General features: G+C 45.7%; 1 protein-coding gene across 1 annotated transcript; it reads left to right on the plus strand.

Annotated features, from left to right (window-relative positions):
* On the plus strand, positions 1 to 25,069 carry LOC143989433 (uncharacterized). Its single transcript, XM_077489560.1, is given in 8 exon segments — positions 1 to 64; positions 17,426 to 17,608; positions 17,725 to 17,822; positions 17,912 to 18,124; positions 18,204 to 18,422; positions 18,578 to 18,713; positions 23,415 to 24,705; positions 24,707 to 25,069. Coding segments are annotated over 7 exon segments (2,052 nt in total). The 5' UTR covers positions 1 to 64; positions 17,426 to 17,574; the 3' UTR covers positions 24,768 to 25,069.

Below are 25,069 nucleotides of genomic sequence, written 5' to 3' on the forward strand. Positions count from 1 at the left end.
CTGGGTGAGAGGTGGGTTGGGAGGAAGTAGAGAGAAGACATTGTTGGAAGTGGCAGCAGAGGAGGTAATAAGATCTTATTTTCTATTTACACCCAGTAACCCCCCGTCATGTCCGTCCTCTTCCTCCGTAGTTACTGTGATGTCTTTTATCTCCAGCAGATGATGATACACACATATATAGTGTGGAAACCTAGATTAACCCCTTCAGGGGCAGAACTTTTACTTCCTTATAAGGCCGGGAATTTTTCTTCATTTTGGAGATGTCTCCTTATTACTAGGGACGAGCCACACTGCACTGGGTTCTTTGAACTTTGAAGACGTTTGGATGCTAAACCTAAACCCTATTTAAAATCAATGGGAGTTGAATCAGTTAAATTGAAAATGCCCTTGTTCTGGGCTAATTGGCAAAGGAGTGTCAAAGGGTATTATAGGTGGTGGGCACTGCCCCCGGGCAACACATTCCATTGCAAAAAAACATTTCTATTGAGTTCCATTTGAGCCACTGAACATTTTAAAGGCTTAAAGTGAAACAATAAAAATGTCCAATTCCTTTAAATAACATGCCTGGGGGCAGTCCTAATCCTGCCTGTGAAGGGGCATCTCTGGGATGTACAGAAAGTGCTGCAGCAGCACTGACATTTACAAAGGAAAAAAGTAAAAATTGCTGGCGAATGACATTTCATTTCTGGCTTAAAAAAAAAAATGTAATCCTGATCACCGCCATACACTTTACCAGCATCCTGATCACTACCATACCCCATACCGGTGTCCTGATCACCACTATAACCCAAACCCGCACCTTGATAACCATCATACCAGTGTCCCAATACCATGCCAGCCTCCTGTTCACAGACATACCAGTATCCTGATCCCTGCCATACCCCATACCAACGTCCTGATCACCACCATAACCCAAACCTGCACCTTGATCACCATCATACCAGTGTCCCGATACCATGCCAGCCTCCTGTTCACAGACATACCCCCATACTAGTATCCTGATCCCTGCCATACCCCATACCAGTGTCCTGATCACCACCATACCAACACTCTGATCACCACCATACACCATACCAACACTCTGATCACCATCATACCCCATACCAACATCCTGATCACTGCCATACACCATACCAGCATCTTGATCACTGCCATATGCCATAACAGTGTCCTGATCACTGACACTGCCATACCAATGCCCTGATCACCACCATACCCCATACCAGTGTCCTGATCACCATCATACCAACATCCTGATCACCTCCATACCCCAAACCAGCAGCTTGATTACCAACATACATCATACAAGCATCTTGATCACCTCCATATGCCATACCAGCGTCCTGATCATGGCCATACCCCATACCAACATTCTGATCACCATACCAACGCCCTGATCACCTCCATACCTCAAACCACCGTCCTGATTACAATCATACCTCATACCACTGTCCTGATACCACCATATGCCATACCAGCATCCTGATCATGGCCATACCCCATACCAGCATCCTGATTACCACCATACCAGCGTCCTGATTACTGTCATACCCCATACCGCTATCCTGATCACCACCATACCTCATGCCAATGTCCTGATCACCACCATACCAGTGTCATGATCACTGCCATACCAGCATCCTGTTTACGGTCATACCTCATACCAATGTCCTGATCACCACCATATGCCATACCAGCATCCTAATCACTGCCATACACCATACTAACACCCTGGTCATCGCCATACACCATACCAATACCATAATCACCATATCTCATACCAGCGTCCTGATCATCATTATACCCATACCCCTTTCCTGATAGCACCATGTGCTATACCAGCGCCCTCATCATGGCCATACCCCATACTAGTATCCTGATCACTGCCATACCCCATACCAACGTCACGATCACCACCATACACCATACCAATATCCTGATCACCTCCATACCCTATACCAGCGTCCTGATCACCATCATACCTCATATCAGTGTTCTGATCACCACCACACCGTATACCAGCATCCTGATCACCGCCATACTTCATAACCGCGTCCTGATCACTGCCATACCCCATACCAGCGTCCTGATCACTGCCATACCCCATACCAGCGTCATGATCACTGCCATGCCTTATACCAGTGTCCTGATACCACCATATGCCATACCAGCTTCCTGATCAAGGCCATAGCCATACCAGCAGCTTGATTACCACCATACGAGCATCTTGAACATAATCATATGCCATACCAATGTCTTGGTTACTGTCATTCCCCATACCAACACCCTGATCACCACCATACCCCATACCAACATCTTGATCAGCACCACACCTTATACCAGCATCCTAATCATGAGCATACCCAATACCAGCATCCCAATCACCACCATGCCTTATACCAGTGTGCTATTACCACCATATGCCATACCAGCTTCCTGATCACAGCCATAGCAGTATCCTGATCACCGTCATGCATCATACTAACGCCCTGATCCCCACCATACCCCAAAACAGTGTCCTGATCATCATGTATGGTGTATGGCGGTGATCAGGATACTGGTATAGGGGTATGCTCAAGATTAGGATGCTGGTATGGGGTTTGGCAATGATCAGGACACTGGTATGGCGGTGATCAAGATGCTGGTATGGTGTATGGTAGTAATTAAGCTGCTGGTAAGGTGAATGGCGTTCATCAGGATGCTGATATGGCATATGATGGTATCAAGACACTGGTATGAGTTATGATGGTTATTAGGACACTGGTATGAGATATGGTGGTGATAATGACGTTGGTATGGGATATGGCAGTGATCAGGATACTGGTATGGGGTATGGTCATGTTTAGGATGCTGGTCTGAAGTATAGCAATCAATGATCATGATGTTGGTATGGGGTATGGTGGTGATCAAGATGCTGGTATGGGGGGTATGGCTGTGATCATCTTAATCACTGCCATATGCCATACCAGCATCCTGATCACTGTCATGCTTGCATCCTGATCATTGCCATACCCCATACCAGTGTCCTAATTAGAGGTCGACCAATATATTGGCTGATATTTGCAGTTTTTTAATTAAATCGGCATTAGACGATTTTGCTGATAAAAAGACCGATATAGAACTTCAGCACGACTTGCAAATGGCTTCTGTAATAGACGTCAATGCAAGTTGCCTGAGTCTTCATAGAAGCGACTTTCCTCCTCTCTGGGCAGTCTGCCAAAGAGATGCAATGTTTACACTTGAATGAGTGAACTCAACTCTGTGTGTAGAGTTCTCAGTTTAACCATTTAAAGACTAAATCTTGTTGCTTACAAGTAAAAGTCCTGTATTTTCTGCCAGAAAATCACTTAGACCCCCCAAAATGATATACCGTATATACTCGAGTATAAGCCGAGATTTTCAGCCTCTTTTTTGAGGCTGAAAGTGCCCCCTCGGCTTATACTCGAGTCATCGCTGTCTGCCTGCTCGATCAGCGTGTCGAGCAGACAGACAGCGGCCATTCTATTCTAATTCAAAAGCCGCGCCTCCGGCTCCGCCTTCGCCTGTGATAGGCGGAACACTGAATTTCCCAGCAGCCTGTGTTCCGCCTATCACGGACATCCGCTCATCCTCGTACTACGGACGAGGATGAAAGGATGGCCGTGATAGGCGGAACACAGACTGCTGGGAAATTGTGTTCCGCCTATCACAGACAGGGAGGCGCGGCATTTGAACAGGAAAATGGGCGCCGACGAAGAGCGGTGATCCTGGGACGGGACCGGACGGAGGCTCGGCTCGGCTCGGCTCGGGACGGGACGGGACCAGACGGAGTCTCGGGACGGGACGGGACCGGACCGGACGGAGGCTCGGCTCGGGACGGGACGGGACCGGACGGAGGCTCGGGACCGGACGGAGGCTGGGGACACAGGTAGGCTGGACACACACACACACACACACACACACACACACACACACACACACACACACACATGGATGGACACACACACAGGGATGGATGGATGGATGGACGGACACACACACAGGGATGGATGGATGGATGGACACACACACACACACAGGGATGGATGGATGGATGGATGGACACACACACACACAGGGATGGATGGATGGATGGATGGACACACACACACACAGGGATGGATGGATGGATGGACACACACACACACAGGGATGGATGGATGGATGGACACACACACAGGGATGGACAGGCATATCTCACCCTCGGCTTATACACGAGTCAATAGGTTTCCCAGTTTTTTGGGGGTAAATTGGGGGCCTCGGCTTATACTCGGGTCGGCCTATACTCGAGTATATACGGTATATATATTTTTAGCAGAGATCCTAGGGAATAAAATAGCGGTTGTTGCAATATTTTATGTCACACGGCATTTGCGCAGTGGTCTTTCAAATGCAATTTTTTGGGGAAAAAACAAAATACACGAATGATTTAAAAAAAATAAAAAAATAAAACAGTAAAGTTAGCCCATTTTTTTTTCGTCCAAAAGTTTTGACTACCTGTTTTTATTTAATATATAGTGTTTTTTTTTTTTTTAATCTAAATCATACATACAAGTAAACTGATTGGAGGTTTGTTTTGTTTAATAAATGTTTAAATGTAAGAAATTTTCTGTATCACTTATGAAGGCTGCTTTCACATTGGAGTGGGCAGTTTTAGCGGCGCTTTACCATCATTTTAGCGGTGCTATTCGGCTGCTTAGGGGGGCGCATATAACCCAGCTAGCAGCCAAGGAAGAGGTTAAATGCGCCCGTGAAGCCCCGCTGCCAAATCGCATTGCATGCGCTTCGGCAGTGGTGCCCATTAATAGCAATGGGCAGGAGTGGTGGAGGAGGGGTATACACCACTCCAAACGTGCTGCTTGCAGGACTTTTTTTAACGTCCTGCTAGCGCATCGCCTCAGTGTGAAAGCACTCGGGGCTTCCACACAGACTGCAGGGGAGCGGTTTTGCAGGCACTTAACAGGCGCTATTTTTAGCCCAAAAGCGCCTGAAAAACGCCCCAGTGGGAAAGGTGTCTGTTAGATTTTATGAGATGAAGGGGGATAAAAAATAAATAAATAAAAAAATAAATAAATAAAAATTGGTCTAACATATCGGCCCAAAAAAATCGGCATCATATATCACCCATCGGCCACAATGATTTCTAAATATCGGCATTGGCCAGAGAAAAACCCATATCGGTTGACCTCTAGTCCTAATCATGACCATACCCCATACCAGTATCCTGATCACTGCCATACCCCATACCAACGTCCTGATCACCAGCATACTGATCACCACCATATCTCATACCGGTGTCCTGATAACCATCATAACTCATACCAGTGTCTTGATACCATCAGATGCCATACCAGCATCCTGATCACTGCCATACACCTTTCCAGCAGCTTAAGTACTACCATACACCATACCAGCATCTTGATCATTGCTATATGTGAGTGTGCAATGTAAAGGGATAGGGACAATTGTAGACACTCACTCAGGTTGAACTGGATGGACTGATGTCTTTATTCAACCTTACTAACTATGTAACTATGTAACTATATATGCCATACCAGCATCCTGATCACTGCCATATCAGTGTCCTGATCACCACTATGCCCTATACCAGCATCCTGATCACTGCCCATACGTCATACCAGGATTCTGACCACCGCCGTACCCCATACCAGTGTCTTGATCAGCACCACACCTCATAATAGCTTCCTGATTACCACCACACCTCATACCAGCATCCTGATCACCGCCATAGCCCATACCAGTGTCCCGATCATCATTCCTCATACCAGTGTTCTGATCACCAACATACTCCATACCAGCATCCTGATCAACACTATACCCCACACCAGCATTCTAATCACCACTACTCCCCATACCAGTAGAAAGCCTTAAAGTGCTCACTGAATTTTGCTCCCCTCTGTGTGGAAAAGTCTAGCACGTGGTATTCTAATACTCGGAAGAAGTAGCAGATTGTCTTTTGGGGTGTAATTCTATGTTTGCCCATGCTGTGTGTGAGAAATATTTTGTTAAACTGACAACTTTGTGTAAAAGAATGTATTTTCATACCAGCATCCTGATCACTGCCATACCCCTTGCCAGCAGCTTAATTACCACCATACACCATACCAGCATCGTGATCACCGCCAGATGCCATAACAGTGTCCTGATCACTGCCACACCCCATACCAGTGTCCTTTTCACCGCCATGCCCTATACCAGTGTCCTGGTCACTGTTCATTTTTAATACCAGCATCCTGATCACTGCCCTTACATCATACCAGCATCCTGATCATCGCCGTTCCCCATACCAGTGTGCTGATCACCACCACACCTCATAATAGCGTTCCAATTACCACCATATGCCATACCAGCATCCTGTTAACCAACATACTCCTTACCAGTGTTATAATCGCCACCATTTCCCATACCAGTCTCCTGATCATAGCCATACCAGTACCAGTGTCAACAGAGCCAGTGTCCCCAATTGTTTGCACTGTCATGGAGCTCCAGCGCCTTCTCAAATGTGATAGGTAGTCAGGAAATTAGATGCATAGTTTGCCCCTTGAAAGCCTTAAGGTGCTCACTGGATTATGCGCCCCTCTCTGTGGCTAATGCCGCGTACACACATAGCCAACTATCCGGCGGACTTAGTCCGGCAGACTTCCCGCCGGACTGTCCGCCGGACTTTCCGAACGAGCTACTTGCCCACACACGGCACTTTTTCAGCAGACTAATACGACGTACTAAGTCCGCCGGACTATCCGCCGTACTTTTGAAATGAACGGACTCGCCCACACACGCGGAGTAAAGTCCGCTCATTTTGAACGCGTCTCCAGGTAGGTGGGGCCAGCAAAGGAGACGTTGCTGGCCCCGTCACCTGGTATGGACTTAAAGGGGAACCCCAACGCTGAAAAAATCGGCGTGGGGGTCCCCCCAGGTCCACATCAGACCCTTGTCCGAGCACGATACCCGGCGGGCCAGGAAAAAATTAAAAAAAAAACACAACACACAAGGGTTAAAATAGTTTATTGCACAGCTCCCCGGTCTTCCGTCTTCGGGGGTCTTCTCGCCGGACTCCTCTGCTATCTTCTTCTAGCTCTTCTGCTAGCGGAGGAGCCCGGCTTTCTTCCTCGCCGCCGCCCTCTCCTTCCGATTTCGGGGGTCTTGTCCCCCTCTTCGGTTCTTCTTGCCGGGCCACCGCGCCTTCTTCTAGCTCTTTTAAAGGCGGTGGCCCAGTCTTCTGTTGCCGCCTTCTGTTCTTCTCTTCTTCTCTTCAGATGTTGCCTCGTCGCATCCTCCGCTCACAATGGCACGGACACAACGTGCGGCGACTTATATAGGGACATCACCGGATGATGTCCCCGCCCATTATGGTGTCACAGTCCCAGAGGTCCCATGGGGACAAGGGTCTTTGGGGTGGGGGGGCCGCGCGGCCCTCCCTTCCCCAAGGCACCCCCCCATGTTAAGGGCATGCAGCCTGGTACGGCTCAGGAGGGGGGGCCGCTCGCTCGTCCCCCCCCTTTCCTGGCCGGCCGGGTAGCGTGCTCGGACAAGGGTCTGATGTGGACCTGGGGGGGACCCCCACGCCGATTTTTTTTCAGCGCTGGGGTTCCCCTTTAAGTCCATACCAGGTGACTGGGCCAGCGACGTCTCCTTCGCTGGCCCCGCCTTCCTGGAGACGCGCTCAAAATGAGCAGAATTTTCTCTGCGCTGTAAAAGTCTGCTAATTTCAAAAGTACGGCAGACTGGCATACCAACGGCCAGATTGTCCGCCGAAATGCAAGTCCGGCGGGAAGATTGAAGTGCAAAAATACTTTCTAAGTCCGCCGTACTTTCGGGTAAAAAAAGTCAGCCGGTGGCTACACACGGGGGATTGTCCGGCGGACTTGAGTTTGCCGGACTTTTCCACCCGATTGTTTGATCGTGTGTACGCGGCATAAGCCAGTGTTTTTTCAACTCCAGTCCTCAAGGCGCCCCAACAGCTCATGTTTTCAGGGCTTCCATTATTTTGCACAGGTGATTTGATCAGTTTCACTGCCTTAGTATTTACCACAGCCGTTCCATCTGAGGGAAATCCTGAAAACATGACCCGTTGGGGCGCTTTGAGGACTGCAGTTGAGAAACACTGGGCTAAGCTGTGAAAAAGTCTTACATGTGGTATCCTAATACTCGGAAGAAGTAGCATATTGTGTTTTGGGGTGTAACTCTGTTTGCCCATGCTGTGCGTGAGAAATATTTTGTTAAACTGACAACCTTATGTAAAAAAAATGTATATTCATTTTCCAAAAACTTCTAATCACTGCCATACCCCATACCAGCATCCCGATCACTGCCATACCCCATACCAGCATCCCGATCACTGCCATACCCCATACCAGCATCCCGATTACTGCCATAGCTTATACTAGCATCCTGATCACTGCTATATGCCATACCAGCATCCTGATCACTACCATAGCATATACTAGCATTCTGATCACTGCTATATGCCACACCAGTGTCCTCATCATGGCCATACCCCATACCAGCATCCCGATTACTGCCATACCCCATACCAGCATCCCGATTACTGCCATACCCCATACCAGCATCCCGATCACTGCCATACCCCATACCAGCATCCTGATCACTACCATAGCTTATACTAGCATCCTGATCACTGCTATATGCCATACCAGTGTCCTGATCATGGCCATACCCCATACCAGCATCCCGATTACTGCCATACCCCATACCAGCATCCCGATTACTGGCATACCCCATGCCAGCATCCCGATTACTGGCATACCCCATGCCAGCATCCCGATCACTGGCATACCCCATACCAGCATCCCGATCACTGGCATACCCCATACCAGCATCCCGATCACTGGCATACCCCATACCAGCATCCCGATCACTGGCATACCCCATACCAGCATCCCGATCACTGGCATACCCCATACCAGCATCCCGATCACTGGCATACCCCATACCAGCATCCCGATCACTGGCATACCCCATACCAGCATCCCGATCACTGCCATAGCTTATACTAGCATCCTGATCACTGCTATATGCCATACCAGCATCCTGATCACTACCATAGCGTATACTAGCATTCTGATCACTGCTATATGCCACACCAGTGTCCTCATCATGGCCATACCCCATACCAGCATCCCGATTACTGCCATACCCCATACCAGCATCCCGATTACTGCCATACCCCATACCAGCATCCCGATTACTGCCATACCCCATACCAGCATCCCGATTACTGCCATACCCCATACCAGCATCCCGATTACTGCCATACCCCATACCAGCATCCCGATTACTGCCATACCCCATACCAGCATCCCGATTACTGCCATACCCCATACCAGCATCCCGATTACTGCCATACCCCATACCAGCATCCCGATTACTGCCATACCCCATACCAGCATCCCGATTACTGCCATACCCCATACCAGCATCCCGATTACTGCCATACCCCATACCAGCATCCCGATTACTGCCATACCCCATACCAGCATCCCGATCACTGCCATACCCCATACCCGCATCCTGATCACTACCATAGCCTATACTAGCATCCTGATCACTGCTATATGCCATACCAGTGTCCTGATCATGGCCATACCCCATACCAGCATCCCGATTACTGCCATACCCCATACCAGCATCCCGATTACTGGCATACCCCATGCCAGCATCCCGATTACTGGCATACCCCATACCAGCATCCTGATCACTGCTATATGCCATACCAGTGTCCTAATCATGGCCATACCCCATACCAGCATCCCGATCACTGGCATACCCCATACCAGCATCCCGATCACTGGCATACCCCATACCAGCATCCCGATCACTGGCATACCCCATACCAGCATCCCGATCACTGGCATACCCCATACCAGCATCCCGATCACTGGCATACCCCATACCAGCATCCCGATCACTGCCATAGCTTATACTAGCATCCTGATCACTGCTATATGCCATACCAGCATCCTGATCACTACCATAGCGTATACTAGCATTCTGATCACTGCTATATGCCACACCAGTGTCCTCATCATGGCCATACCCCATACCAGCATCCCGATTACTGCCATACCCCATACCAGCATCCCGATTACTGCCATACCCCATACCAGCATCCCGATTACTGCCATACCCCATACCAGCATCCCGATTACTGCCATACCCCATACCAGCATCCCGATTACTGCCATACCCCATACCAGCATCCCGATTACTGCCATACCCCATACCAGCATCCCGATTACTGCCATACCCCATACCAGCATCCCGATTACTGCCATACCCCATACCAGCATCCCGATTACTGCCATACCCCATACCAGCATCCCGATTACTGCCATACCCCATACCAGCATCCCGATTACTGCCATACCCCATACCAGCATCCCGATTACTGCCATACCCCATACCAGCATCCCGATCACTGCCATACCCCATACCCGCATCCTGATCACTACCATAGCCTATACTAGCATCCTGATCACTGCTATATGCCATACCAGTGTCCTGATCATGGCCATACCCCATACCAGCATCCCGATTACTGCCATACCCCATACCAGCATCCCGATTACTGGCATACCCCATGCCAGCATCCCGATTACTGGCATACCCCATACCAGCATCCTGATCACTGCTATATGCCATACCAGTGTCCTAATCATGGCCATACCCCATACCAGCATCCCGATCACTGGCATACCCCATACCAGTATCCTGATAGCTTCCATACACCATTTTAGCTTCCTGATCACTGACATAACCTATACCAGTGTCCTAATCACCATTATGCCCCATACCAGTATCCTGATCACCAACCATACCCCACACCAGCGTCCTGATCACCAACATACCTTATACGAGCATACTGATCACTGTCATATCCCATACCAGCATCCTGATCACAGCTATACGTCATACCAGCGCCCTGATCACAGCCGTGCCTGCTTCCTGATCACAGCCGTGCCTGCGTCCTGATCACAGCCGTGCCTGCGTCCTGATCACAGCCGTGCCTGCGTCCTGATCACAGCCGTGCCAGCGTCCTGATCACAGCCGTGCCAGCGTCCTGATCACAGCCGTGCCAGCGTCCTGATCAGAGCCGTACCAGTGTCCTGATCACTGCCATACCAGTACTAGTGTCTGTCAAACAAGTCAGTGTCCCCAACTGTTTCCACTGTCCTTGAGCTCCAGGGACTCCAAAAATATGATAGGTAATCAGGAAATGAGTTGCATTGTTTATGCCCCTAGAAAGCCTTAACCACTTGTCTACTGGGCACTTAAACCCCCCTCCTGCTCAGACCAATTTTCAGCTCTCACACTTTGAATGACAATTACTCACTCATGCAACACTGTACCCAAATTAATTTTGTGTGCCTTTTTTCCCACAAATAGAGCTTTCTTTTGGTGGTATTTTATCACCTCTGGGTTTTTTATTTTTTGCGCTATAAATGAAAAAAGACCGATTTGAATTTTGAAAAAAAAAACAACGCATTTTTCTTTATGTGATAAAATTTTGCAAATTATTAATTTTTCTTCATACATTTTGGCCACAATTTATACTGATACATATCTTTGGTAAAAATAACCCAAATTAGTGGATATTATTTGGTCTTTGTGAAAGTTAGAGAGTCTACAAGCTGTGGTGCAAATCATAATCTCATTTCTTGAGACCCAAACAAGTCAGGAAAGTACAAATACCCCCCAAATGACCCCTTTTTGGAAAGTAGACATTCCAAGGTATTTAGTAAGAGGCATGGTGAGCTTTTTGATGTTGTAATTTTTTCCCACAATTCTTTGCAAAATTAAGATTTTTTAATTTTTCCACAAAATTCTCATTGTAATAGGTTATTTCTCTCACTTGGCATGTGTATACCACAAATGACACCCTAAAAGAAATTTTGCTACTCCTTCTGAGTATTACGATACCACATGTGTGGGACTTTTCCACAGCCTGGCCACATAGAGAGGCCCAACATGCAGGGAGCACCATCATGTGTTCTAGGAGCATAAATTACACTAACTTGTTGACTACCTATTACACTTTTAAGGCCCTGGAGTACCAGGACAATGACACGTGACACTGATGAGAGACGGCACTGATACGTGTCATTGATGACACATGACACTGATAACAGATGTCACTGATACGTGGCACTGATGGCAGATGGCACTAATATGTGGCACTGATGACACGTGACACTGATATGGCACTGATGACACGTGACACTGATGAGAGACGGCACTGATACGTGTCATTGATGACACTGATGACAGATGTCACTGATACGTGGCACTGATGACAGATGGCACTAATATGTGGCACTGATGACACGTGACACTGATATGGCACTGATGACAGATGGCCAATGTTGCACTGATAACACGTGGCACTGATGACAGATGGCACTTATACGTGGCACTGGGGACAGATGGCACTGCCATGTACTGTGGCACTTTATTTTCCTTTTTTTTTTTTTTACTCACGGCTTCAGCTGTTCGTCTCTCCCTCCTCACACACTCTCTCTGTGTGAGGAGGGAAAGCCAGCGATGAGAGATGATCTCATGTTTACATATGAGATCATCTTTCATTGGACACGCTGATCATGCTGTAAACGGCCGTTGTGATTGGACATTTACCATGATCTGTGACTGGCTGTGTCCAAGGGACACGGGCAGCACAGAACTTCCCCGATGCACACTCGCGGGATGGCGCATTGTGGAAGTAAACAGGAGGACGTCCAGGGTCGCCCTCCCGGCAATTGGCGTCCGCGATGTAGCCGTCTTTCGGCTATAGCGTGGGCGCGAAGTGGTTAAAGTGCTCCTTGGCTTTTGGGCCTCTCTGTGTGGCTAATGTCGCGTACACACGATCGAATTGTCCGGCGTACTTAGTCCGGCAAACAATCCGGCGGATAGTCCGGCGGACTTTCTACCGAACGGACTTGGCCACACACGGACACACAGAAAGTCCGGCGTTTGCTAGCGCGATGACGTACAGCGCGCACGACGGGACTAGAAAAAGGAAGTTCCATAGCCAGTAGCCAATAGCTTCCTTTTCGTACTTGCTTCTGAGCATGCGTCATTCTTAGTCCGCCGGACTAGCATACTGACGAACGTATTGTCCACTGAAACCCAAGTCCGGCGGAAAGATTGGACTGCAAAAATACTTTCTAAGTCCGCCGGACTTTACACTGAGAAAGTACGCTGAAGCCCACACACGATTGAATTGTACGGTGAAATGCGTTTCGGCGGACTAAGTACGCCGGACAATTCGATCGTGTGTACGCGGCATAAGCCGTAAAAAAGTCTAAAAGTAGCAGAATGTCAAGTTTTTAAATGGCAATTACTCAGGAATGCCACACTGTTCCCAAATGAATTTTTTAGCATTCTTTGAGACCGATAGAGATTTATTTTGGTGGTATTTAATCTTTTTTATATAGCAAAAAAATACCAAACATTTTAAAGAAAAAAAAAAAAACATTTTTGCAAATAAATCTTTCTTCAAAAGCTGAAAATTGGCCTGGGCAGGAAGGAGGTAAAAGTGTCCGGTATTGAAGTGGTTAAACTGTATTATTATTTTTTTTTTCTTTGTTACTTTTCTGTAGCACATCTTAGAGCAAAAATAAAAAAAAATTGTGTAAAGTCCCCCTAAAATACATACCAGACTTTTTGAGGGTTTATTATGGTGTAAAAATATTGTCCCAGGCAAATTTGTACAAAGAGTTGTCAGGGTTGTGAATCTTAAGCTTTAGCTCAAACCCATTGGCAGTGGTGAATCCAAACCTCATCTCTAGTGGGCATCTTTCTGAAATACAGTACATACACAATGCAAGGCTGTGTTCAAAGTATGAAAAGTTTCTTAGGGCTGCAGTACCTGTGAGATCCACAGGTTGGTGATCTCACTTTTATCGAGGAGTTGCACACCTAAGAAGTCTCAATTGTATTTACAGAAAAGAAGCCCCATTGATGGTGCCGGTGAGGTACAATGGGCCCCATTGATGGTGCCGGTGAGGTACAATGGGCCCCATTGATGGTGCCGGTGAGATACAATGGGCCCCATTGATGGTGCCGGTGAGATACAATGGGCCCCATTGATGGTGCCGGTGAGATACAATGGGCCCCATTGATGGTGCCGGTGAGATACAATGGGCCCCATTGATGGTGCCGGTGAGATACAATGGGCCCCATTGATAGTGCCGGTGAGATACAATGGGCCCCATTGTTGGTGTTAGTGAGATACAATGGGCCCCATTGTTGGTGTCAGTACTACCAAAGTGTAACCACAGCCCAGCATTGGTGGTCAGTGGTGGTACTTGTAAGGGTTAAATCTGCTTAGACCTGGATAGTCGGTGGAATTCTTTCTGATCTCCGGAAGCATCCTATGCATTAAGACAAGAAAGAATAAAAAGAAGTTCCTGGATGGCCGCACGTCAGAGAAATGGCATGTTCATTGGTCAATCAAATCCAAATGCAGTCACATATCAAATATGAAAAAACAGGATAAAAAAGCTAACGCGTTTCACGCCTTGTTCTGGCGCTTATTCATAGCTATGAATTCTTTCTCTGACGTGCGGCCATCCAGGATCTTCTTTTTAAAACTTCAATTTATTCTCTACACTGTGCAGAGCCAGCACCTTAGGGTCTCATTGGGGTTATATGTTGGTGGTGTGTCTGAGAGGCTGGAGTGGTAATCCCTTTTCATAAGACAAGAGAGCCACTCAATGAATGCTTAGTTTTAATGGTAAGAATCGTATCTTTATACAAATTATGGAGAAAGAATATTGCACAACTTAAAGAAAAGGAGGGAGGAAGGACAGAGTTCATCAAATGACACATAATCCCTATACAAACATATAGCATCTCAGACATAGTCTAAACTAGTATTTTAGCTGACAGGGGATATTATCTAAAAACATAATTTCAACTATTCAATGCTAATGTTCTGACTTTGAAGACATAATTTCAAAACCAGTTCTTACCAGACCTTATCTACCCTGTTGTCATGGTGACAAACAAGACCCTAAAATAAAGATATTCCTCTATCAGCTATTTTATAGTTTTAGTCATTTCTTTCTCCTCCTTCAGTACTTACCTGATCACACACTCCACTCTGCACAGAGTCCTGGAACCTACGAGACATGAGCTGGGGCAGTAGCCAAGATCCCGGGACTGTCCTACAGTACCTGGAACACTTGGCAGCGATGACACAAGATCGTGTTCACACTATGAGACATTTCTTGGGGCTGCAGTTTCTCTGAACTCCACAAGATGCTGATACTCACTTATACCGAGACAGGAAGTCTCTATGGAAGACAGGAAGTGATGTCATGTATAAATAAGAAGTTCTGGGTGAGAGGTGATTCGGGAGGAAGTAGAGAGAAGACATTGGTAGAAGTGGCAGTAGAGGAGGTAATAGGAGCTTATTTTCTATTTACACCCAGTAACCCCCCGTCATGTCCGTCCTCTTCCTCCATAGTCACTGTGATGTCTTTTATTTCCAGCAGATGATGATACACACATATATAGTGTGGAAACCTAGATTAACCCCTTCAGGGGCAGAACATTCCCCCACTTATGGGGCCGGAAGATTTTCTTTATTTTGGAGATGTGTCACCTTTCCCACCAATCACCTTCTCAACTCATCAGTCTATAGTAGCCTTTTTCAACCAAGGTTTCCAGGCACACTGGGGTGCCTTTAGGTTTCTTCAGGGGTGCCTTGGCAAAATGCCCAAAAACTACCCAGAAAGTGTATGCAAGCTAGCTGGTGGATCAAGCCTGCCTTTTTTAGTTGGACAAAGCCACAGGTTTTCATTATGCACCGTTACTACCTTCTAGCCGCCGGCGTCCTGACAACCACTGATGTCATTGGTTGATAAGAAGGATGTTGGGCGCCTGCACAGTAGAGCTGCACGATTCTGGCCATAATGAGAATCACGTTTTTTTTTTTGCTTAGAATAAAGATCACGATTCCCATGGCGTAACATCATGTTTCATTTTATACAAATAAATTGGGCTAACTTTACTGTTTATTTTTCTTTTTAATTCGTTAAAGTGTATGTTAGTTTTTCCCCCCCAAAAAATTGCATTTGCAAGACCGCTGCGCAAATACAGCGTGACATATTATATTGCAACAACCACCATTTTATTTTATAGGGTCTCTGATATATATATATATATATATATATATATATATATATATATATATATATATATATATATATATATGTATGTTTGGGGGTTCTAAGTAATTTTCTAGCAAAATAAAAATGATTTTAACTTGCAAAACCTTTTTCTTGTGTCAGAAAAAGGTTTAGTCTTTAAAGGGGTGGGCCAGCGAAAAAAAAAAATTAAAAGTCAACAGCTACAAACACCGTAGCTGCTGACTTTTAATAATCACTTACCTTTCTAGGGTGCCTGCGATGTCGGCCGCCCGCGATCATTTCCCCCACGATGACAGAACAGGATCTGCCTGTGTAAACAAGGCAGAATGCTGTTCAGACAGGGGATATCACACAGATCCTGCCGTTCTGCTATGCAGGAAGATGAATCTGTGTGTTTCCCCAGGCAGCCCATCCCCCATACAGTTGGAAAACACCTGCAAGGAACACATTTAACCCCTTGATCGTTCCCCTGATGTTAACCCCTTCCCTGCCAGCGTCAATAGTACAATAACAGTGCATATTTCTAGCACTGATTACTGTAATAATGTCACTGGTTCCCAAAAAAAAAGTTTCAAAAATGTCAGGTGCCCGATCTGTCCGTCGCAATGTCACAGTCCCAGTAAAAATCGCAGATCACCGCTATTACCAGCAAAAAATGAATACTAATAAAAATGCCATAAAATCTATTCCCTATTTTATAGAAGCTATAACTTTTGTACAAACCAATCAATATACGCTTATTGCGATAATTTTTTTTTTACCAAAAATATGTAGAAGAATGTATATTGACCTAAACTGAGGAAGAAATTTAGTTTTTTATAAATCATTTTTGGGGTATATTTACTATAGCAAAATGTAAAAAATATTGCTTTTTTTTTTTCCAAAATTGTCGCTCTTTTTTTGTTTATAGCGCAAAATATAAAAATTACAGTGATCAAATACCAAAAAAAGAAAGCTCTATTTGTGGGGGGAAAAGGATGTCAATTTTGTTTGGGTACAACGTCGCACGGCCGCGCAATTGTCAGTTAAAGGGATGCAGTTCTGTATCGCAAAAAAAGGCCTGGCCATTAAGAAGGGTAAATCCCTCCGGTCCTTAAGTGGTTTAAATTATACCTCAGCCTGAAGTTGGGCTTTAATAAAATGGAGACCTGACCAGAGATGTGAGGAGGATTCTGAGAATATCATTTGATTTTACTATTTGTGTTAAAATCTAGAGTTTTCCTCCTGTGAAGCCCGGTGATCATATGTCCATCACATTGCCTCCACCTCCCTCCCTGATAGAATAGAGAAATCAAAACAAGGTTCTAGAAGTTACCAGCAAGATCAGTGAACTGAAGAACACAAGGATCTCTACAAGGACGTCATGATGGACAATCAGCCGCCCCTCACATCACCGGGTAAGAGGAGACTTTATTGTAAAGGAGAGAGCAGTACGGAGGCTCCACCTAGATCCCCCATCATCTGATAAACACATAGAAACAATGTATTCAGTCAGTGTGTGTGTTTCCTACAGATGGATCCAGTAATGGGAACCCACCAGAGAGATGTCCCCGTCCTCTGTATTCCCGGGATTCCACACAGGAAGGTCACACCATCCCCCACCATCATCAGGTAGATGAGGAACAATCACTGATAGTATCATTAGGATCTGTACATTATCTGCATTGTTATAATTTATGTAATTTTTATTATATATTCAGAGTGGAAACCTGAGAGATTCTAAAGTTGAGGTGAAAAGAGAGATAAAAGAGGAGGATGGGCTGATGGAGGAGTCTCTAAAAGGACACAAAGATCTGTACCAGGACACCATGGAGGAGTTATCCAACTACAGGAACCCACCAGAGAGATGTCCCCGTCCTCTGTATTCCCGGTATTCACCACAGGAAGATCACACTGTCCCTCACCATCGTCGGGTAGATGATTGACAATTATTGGTTAACTATGATTTATACACAGCATGTTTGTTACAATTAATGTTTATTATATATTCAGAATGAAAACCTCGGGGATTATAATATTGTTGTTAAAGAAGAATATAAAGAGGAAGATGAGGAGTATGGAGTGATGGAGGAGCTTTCTGAAGGACACAAGGATCTCTACAATGACATTATGATGGAGTCGCCTAATAGAAACCCACCAGAGAGATGTCCCCATCCTCTGTATTCCCGGGATTCCACACAGGAAGGTCACACCATCCCTCACCATCATCAGGTAGGTGGAGTTGAGGGTCTGGAACATAAAGTGATTGAACGCTCTGACATGTGGAGATGATGTGTGGACTCTACAAGATGATATTTTCTATGTGATCTCCCATCCTAAATACTTCTATGTTACAGATGTTATTTTCTGCCATTCTGTTGGTTTAGGGTGAAGATCTGATGAACATGAAAGTTGAGGGTGAAGTAGAAGAGACGTATGTGAAGGATGATCAGCAATATACGGAGGAGGCTGGAATGATGAGGACATTCAAAGAGGAGGACATCCCTACAGAGATCAGCACAGGTGAGCCAGAATATATTCTTCTGTTATCGCTGCTCTGTTACTGATTGGTCCAGATTTGGGCGAGAGATGAGTGATCTCTGCCAATAATAGCAGCCACTGATACTCATCCTGCACAATAGATCTTCCTTTCTCTGAGATAAACCCCCTTTTCTTTGTTGCAGACATATGTAGTGCTACCCCCAAAGGCGGCACTAGTAAAGATGTAGTAAAGATGGGTTTTCTGTCCTCTGTTGCCAACTTTCCCAGGCCTAAGCTGTACTGACACACCAGGCTATTAGATAAATATTAACCACTTCCCACCCGGCCAATGCACATATACGGCCGGGTGGGAGCCGTCTACTTCTGATAGGATGTTCAGGAACGTCCTTCAAAAGGAGCGGGATCGCGTGCCCGCGCAGCGGCGCAATCCCGATGTGCTCGTGTCACCCGGACACGGCGCATCTCAGATCGATAGGAGGGCTCTGTGATTGGCCCTCCTGATCACATGACGGCCGTGTCCAATCACGGCCGTCATGCGATGTAAACAAACAGCTGGTTGCTAGGCAATCGGCTCCTCCTCTCCTCACACAGAAGTCATCGCTGAGGAGAGGAGAGCAGAACGCTGCAGCCGGCTGATGATCAGTGAGTATGAGCTGTTTTTTACAGCTTTTTACTCACTGATCACCAGTCTAGTGTAAACACACAACACACCACACAGTATAAACACAATGTCCCCACATATGTCCCCAAAAAATACATGTCCCCAAATAATAAAAACACATGTCCCTAATAATAAAAACATGTCCCCCACTAAAATCACATGTCCCAATGATTATCTGCACACATATGTACGTGATCACCTGCACACATCTGTACATCATCATTTGTGTACATATGTCCGTGATCACACAAACCAATTATTATACACTTAACGGATTTTTTTTTACCAAAAACATGTAGCAGAATACATTTTGGCTTAAATTTATGACAAAATTAGATTTGATTGGATTTCTTTTAAAATAGAAAAAAGAAAATATTGTTTTTTTTCCAAATAATATATCGCTTATATCGCAAAAAAAAAAAAACTGAGTCGTGAATAAATACCACCAAAATAAAGCTCTATTTGTGCGAACAAAATGATAGAAATTTCATTTGGGTACAGTGTAGCATGACCGCGCAATTGTCACTGAAAGCGCTAGAGCGATGAAAGCTGAAAATTGGGCTGGGAAGGAAGGGGGCGAAAGTGCCCTGTATTGAAGTGGGTAAACACAAATAATCCTTAACACTCCATACCCCAGTTATTTTGAGTGAGATGAAAAGAAAAAAAAACCTGCAACAAAGTGAACTTATTGATTATTATTTGGCAAGGTGGTTATTAGACAGATGCAAGCCCAAGTCAATTACTGTTGCACAATTTAACACACTGGGTAGATGGCTATCATAGGGAAAAACAAAGAGCAGTATACATGTGGTGTAGTAGCCCCAAATTGGCATAAACAGTAGCAATTATACCCTGAGTGTCCAGCAGGCAATGAGTGAGTTCCCTTTAACAAGAAAACAGGACTTTTTCGCCCACGTGTCCTAATGGTGCCTGTGCTAGGTCTAGACTGGTAAGGAAATGTAATCAAAGTCAAACAGCATAAAAAACACTGAGCAAGAGGGGCAGTATTTTAGATACAGTTTTACCGGCTAATGTTGGGGCCCTGTAGTTACGCTGTACTTGGTGATTATTGAATAAAGGGTTTGGATGGATTCCAGAGTGCGGGTTCTTGCCATATATCCCTAGTTGAGGCCCTGTAGGCGACGGTTTGTGCACTAATGATGGTTGTTATATCCTGCAGGCACTAGATGCAGTATGGTTCTTTTTTCACAATACAATGCAAACACTCATTAGTCAGAGGGGTGCTCAGTGAACTGTATTAAAACTGCACCCTGGGATGGCAGTATATGAGGTGAAGTCACGAAATCGAGGCATCAACATTAAGGATCTTGATTATAAGGAATATGAGTAATTGATGTTCTGCTTTTTAGTGATATGTCAGGTGTAAGACCCCTTTCACACCAGGGCGTTTTGCAGGCGCTATAGCGTTAGAAATAGCGCCTGCAAAACGCCCTAAAGAAGCTGCACCATTGTTTCTAGTGTGAAAGCCCAGAGGGCTTTCACACTACAGCGGCGCGCTGGCAGGACATCAGAAAAAAGTCCTGCCAGCAGCTTCTTTGGAGCGGTGAAGGAGTGGTGTGTTTACCTCTCCTCCACCGCTGCTCCCCATTGAAATCAATGGGGCAGCGCTGTAATCCCGCCGGCAAAACGCCGCTATTGCGGCGTATTGCCGGCGGTTTTAACCCTTTCGCGGCCGCTAGCGGGGGGTAAAAGCGCCCCGCTAGCGGCCGAAATGCGCCGCAAATCCGGCGGTAAAACGCCGCTAAAAATAGCGGCGTTTTACCGCCCACGCTATCAGAGGTGTGGTGTGAAAGGGGTCTAAGTGTAGGTGGTTCAATGGCCCGCTCACCAACTACTTAAAGAGACAATGACGTTTTTTGGTGGAAGGGGGCTCCTTTTGTGAGTAGGTTCCCGTGGTGGTGACAATCAACAAGTTCCACTGGTCTGGAGAATATGCAGGCCTTTTGGTTAAGGGTCAGACAGCAGATCCGGGGAAGGTTAGCGATCTCACAGCGGCTGCCTTGGTCTGTGGACTGCACAAGTAGCGCTCCCGACCCCAGCAGCTTAGGCCTACTCCCAGGCTGGCTCGCTCCAACAGGTCCGGTCTTCCAAGATAGCAACTTTACTGGGCAAAGGATGTAAAGCCCCCCTACCTCTTCCTGCAGCACACAGGCCATGGGGATTTCTAATTGAAAAAAGCACCATCTCCTCAATATGTCTCAAACTACATCGCCCAGTGTTCCAGGTGTTCTATATTATAGTCTTTTAAAGGGGTAAACCCTCCTTCTTTTTGTTTTGTTTTTAATTCTTTGTTTTTCCATTTTTTTTTTGTCAATACAAAACAGTGGTAAACACCTCTCACCAAACAATATTATCCAACATTATAAAAATACAATATTCATTTTTAAATTGCCTTCTCATTCTTCCATTACAAATATATACAATTTTCTTTATCTCCCTCCCCATTCCCTCCCACCTATCCCAAGCCCTCTCCTGGTATCAGCTCTTTAGGCATAAAAATACCATAGAGAGAGGGAAAAAAAAAAACATCCATCCATTCCTCTCTCCTCTCCTCCCCTCCCCTCCCCTCTCTCACCCCCCCCCCCCGCCCCCCAAGTCCTCATCCTCTTTCAGCCAAGATGACCCGTTCCCCATATTGCACCCTCGTGTTTTTTCACCTTAATTCATCCTATGCATTAAGGTGAAAAAACTTCTGACACTGACCAGACCCCCGTTTTACTCACCTGAGCCTGTTCGTTCCCATGGCAGAGACTCGATTTTCCCCTCTGCCTGGGTTGGGTTTCTCGGCTCTTGATTGGATAGATTGATAGCAGCGCAGCCATTGACTCCCGCTGCTGTCAATCAAATCCAATGGTACGAGGCCGAGTCCGGCATTCTGTGTCTATGGACACAAAAGCCGGACTCGGGAGCGCGCACGCACGGGGACCCCCCAGGAGAGTGCTTCTCCTATGTCGTTTTCCGATGCGGGGAGGAGCTGTTGGCACCGCCAAGGGACCCCCCAGAAGAGGTGGATTGGGGCCACTCTGTGCAAAACAAACTGCACAGTGGAGGTAAGTATGAGATGTTTGTTATTTAAAAAAAAAGAAAAAATAAATGAGGGTTTACAACCACTTTAAGCTTGGAATGATTTATCTCTCCCCGTGCTGGCTGGAGGAGAAAAAAGCAACAGCACAACAACTTCAACGAGACAGCTGCGTTTTGTAGCAAGGTCTTTAACTTGACTGCTGCAGTCCTGTGCCTGGCTACACATGATTTATGGTGCAGCATTATATATATATATATATATATATATATATATAAATAATATGTGTGTGTGTATATACACACACACAGATTGTGTCTTTCATAAGTTGGTCCCTCTTCTTTTTAGCAGACTTATAGCTAAATATTAAGATAAGACTCTATTAAAGTGTAAGTAAACTCCCCTGCCCAACTTTGCCACATGTAAAGCGTTTTACAATCACTTACAATGTAGGTGGCTTTAAAAAAACATATAAAAAAGAAACCAAGCTGCACAAGCTGTAAGAAAGAACCTAGAATGCCAATTCTTATCCTGGTGAGTTTATAAATGCTATACATGGTGGCCATATGATTACTGGGAATGTTTCTTCTGAGTTAACTTCCTCTTTCACAGTTTTACCAGGATGAAAGCTAAGGAATCCGGGTGGGCTTTAGGTTTGGCTGGAATTTGTAATTTTTTCAGCTTCCTAACAACCATTGAGTTATTGCTTCCTAACACTTAGGGTCTTGTATGGTTTTTAATGAGACCCCAAGGCAAAACAAATAGTGTGGGGTCAGAGATCCTTTGACCCAGTGCCTAGGCTTGTGATTGTGTGAAGTGCATGCATCTCCCAGTCCCCATTGGTTCCTGCTCTTCTGACAAGGCAATGTAAATGTAGAAGTGATCTGCAAGGCCACCTTCACGTGAAAGGGTCCCAACTGAATGGAACATCCACAGAGAACAGCTGCTCAATAAAGACTACTTGATCCAGGTAGAATCCCATCTCGTATCTATTGATCGTGTTTTTATATTTTTGCAGGACACTCCATCGAGAAACCCTCAAGGAATCGTCTCGTTTTATCTCCAGGTTGTAAAATGGAAGATGAGAACATCACAAGAGATTGTGCAGGAGAAAAGACAATGAGCTCAGCTATGGATGGTGGACTTCACAGTGTGAATAGACCATCAAATCCCTCTGATGCTGAGCAACCTCGTACTGTGAGGAATGTTGTCGGAATTCAGTTGGAGGAGAATTTTTCCTGTCCTGAATGCGGGGAAAGTTTTAGCTCAGAATCAAATCTTACTGTACATCACAGATCTCACATGGGCGGAAAGGTACATTCCTGTTTTGAGTGTGGGAAACTTTTTTCGCAGAAATCAGACCTCGTTAGACATCAAAGATCTCACACAGGTGAGAAGCCATATTCCTGTCCGGAGTGCGGGAAATGTTTTACAGAGATGTCCAGTCTTTACAGACATCAGATGCTTCACACAGGTGAGAAGCCGTATTCCTGTCCTGAGTGTGGGAAATGTTATGCACAGAAATCAGACCTGGTTAAACATAAGAGATCACACACAGGCGAGAAGCCGTACTCTTGCCCTGAGTGTGGGAAGTGTTTTACAGAGAAGTCCACTCTTTACAAACATCAGAGGATTCACACAGGGGAGACTTATGCCTGTCCTGAGTGCGGGAAAGGTTTTTCGCAGAAATCAGATCTTCAAATACATCAAAGATCTCACACAGGGGAGAAGCCGTATTCCTGCTCTGAGTGCAGCAAATGTTTTGCAGAGAAGTCCAGTCTTTACAGGCATCAGAGGCTGCACACTGGGCAGAAGCCGTATTCCTGTCCTGAGTGTGGGAAATGTTTTTCACTGAATTCAAACCTTGTCACACATCAAAGATCTCACACAGGAGAGAAGCCGTATTCCTGTCCCGAGTGCGAAAAATGTTTTTCAAAAAAATCAAACCTTTATAGACATCAGAGCTCTCACACAGGGGCGAAGCCTTATTCCTGCTCTGAGTGTGAAAAATGTTTTAGACAAAAATCCGACTTGGCTATACATCAGAGGTTTCACACTGGCGAGAAGCCGTATTCATGCCCTGAGTGCGGGAAGTGTTACACACAGAAATCGGACCTGGTTAAGCATCAGAGATCTCACACAGGTGAGAGGCCATACTCTTGTCCTGAGTGCGGGAAATGTTTTCCAGAGATTTCCAGTCTTTCCAAACATCAGAGGATTCACACAGGGGAGAAGTATTCCTGCTCGGAGTGTGGAAAATGTTATTCACGGAAATCGGTTCTTGTTAGACATCAAAGATCTCACACTGCAGAAACCATACTTCTGCCCCGAGTGTGGAAATTATAAACGCCCAGTGGTTGTGTACCTCTGATGTGCCACAGAAGGGAAAAAGTTGCTTTCTTTCCCGAGTGTGGGAAATATTACCCACGAAAATTAGAACTTGTTACACATGAGGTATTCCACACTGGGAAGAAGCTGTATTACCACTCTGAGTGTGGAAAATGTTATATATGGAAATCAGACTTTGCTATACATCAAGGTGAGAAGCCATATTTTTTTCCTACATGTAGAAAATGTTTTTCCTGACAATTTCATGGTATCACTCATGGGTTGACTCTGCCCTCTGCTCAACCCCTCAAGGACAATATAAATAAAATTTTACCCATCCTATAA

This window comes from Lithobates pipiens, unplaced genomic scaffold, assembly GCF_037356315.1.
Source record: "Lithobates pipiens isolate NorthernLeopardFrog02 unplaced genomic scaffold, aLitPip1_a1.2 Scaffold_18, whole genome shotgun sequence".
In the NCBI taxonomy this organism is placed as follows: Eukaryota; Metazoa; Chordata; class Amphibia; order Anura; family Ranidae; genus Lithobates; species Lithobates pipiens.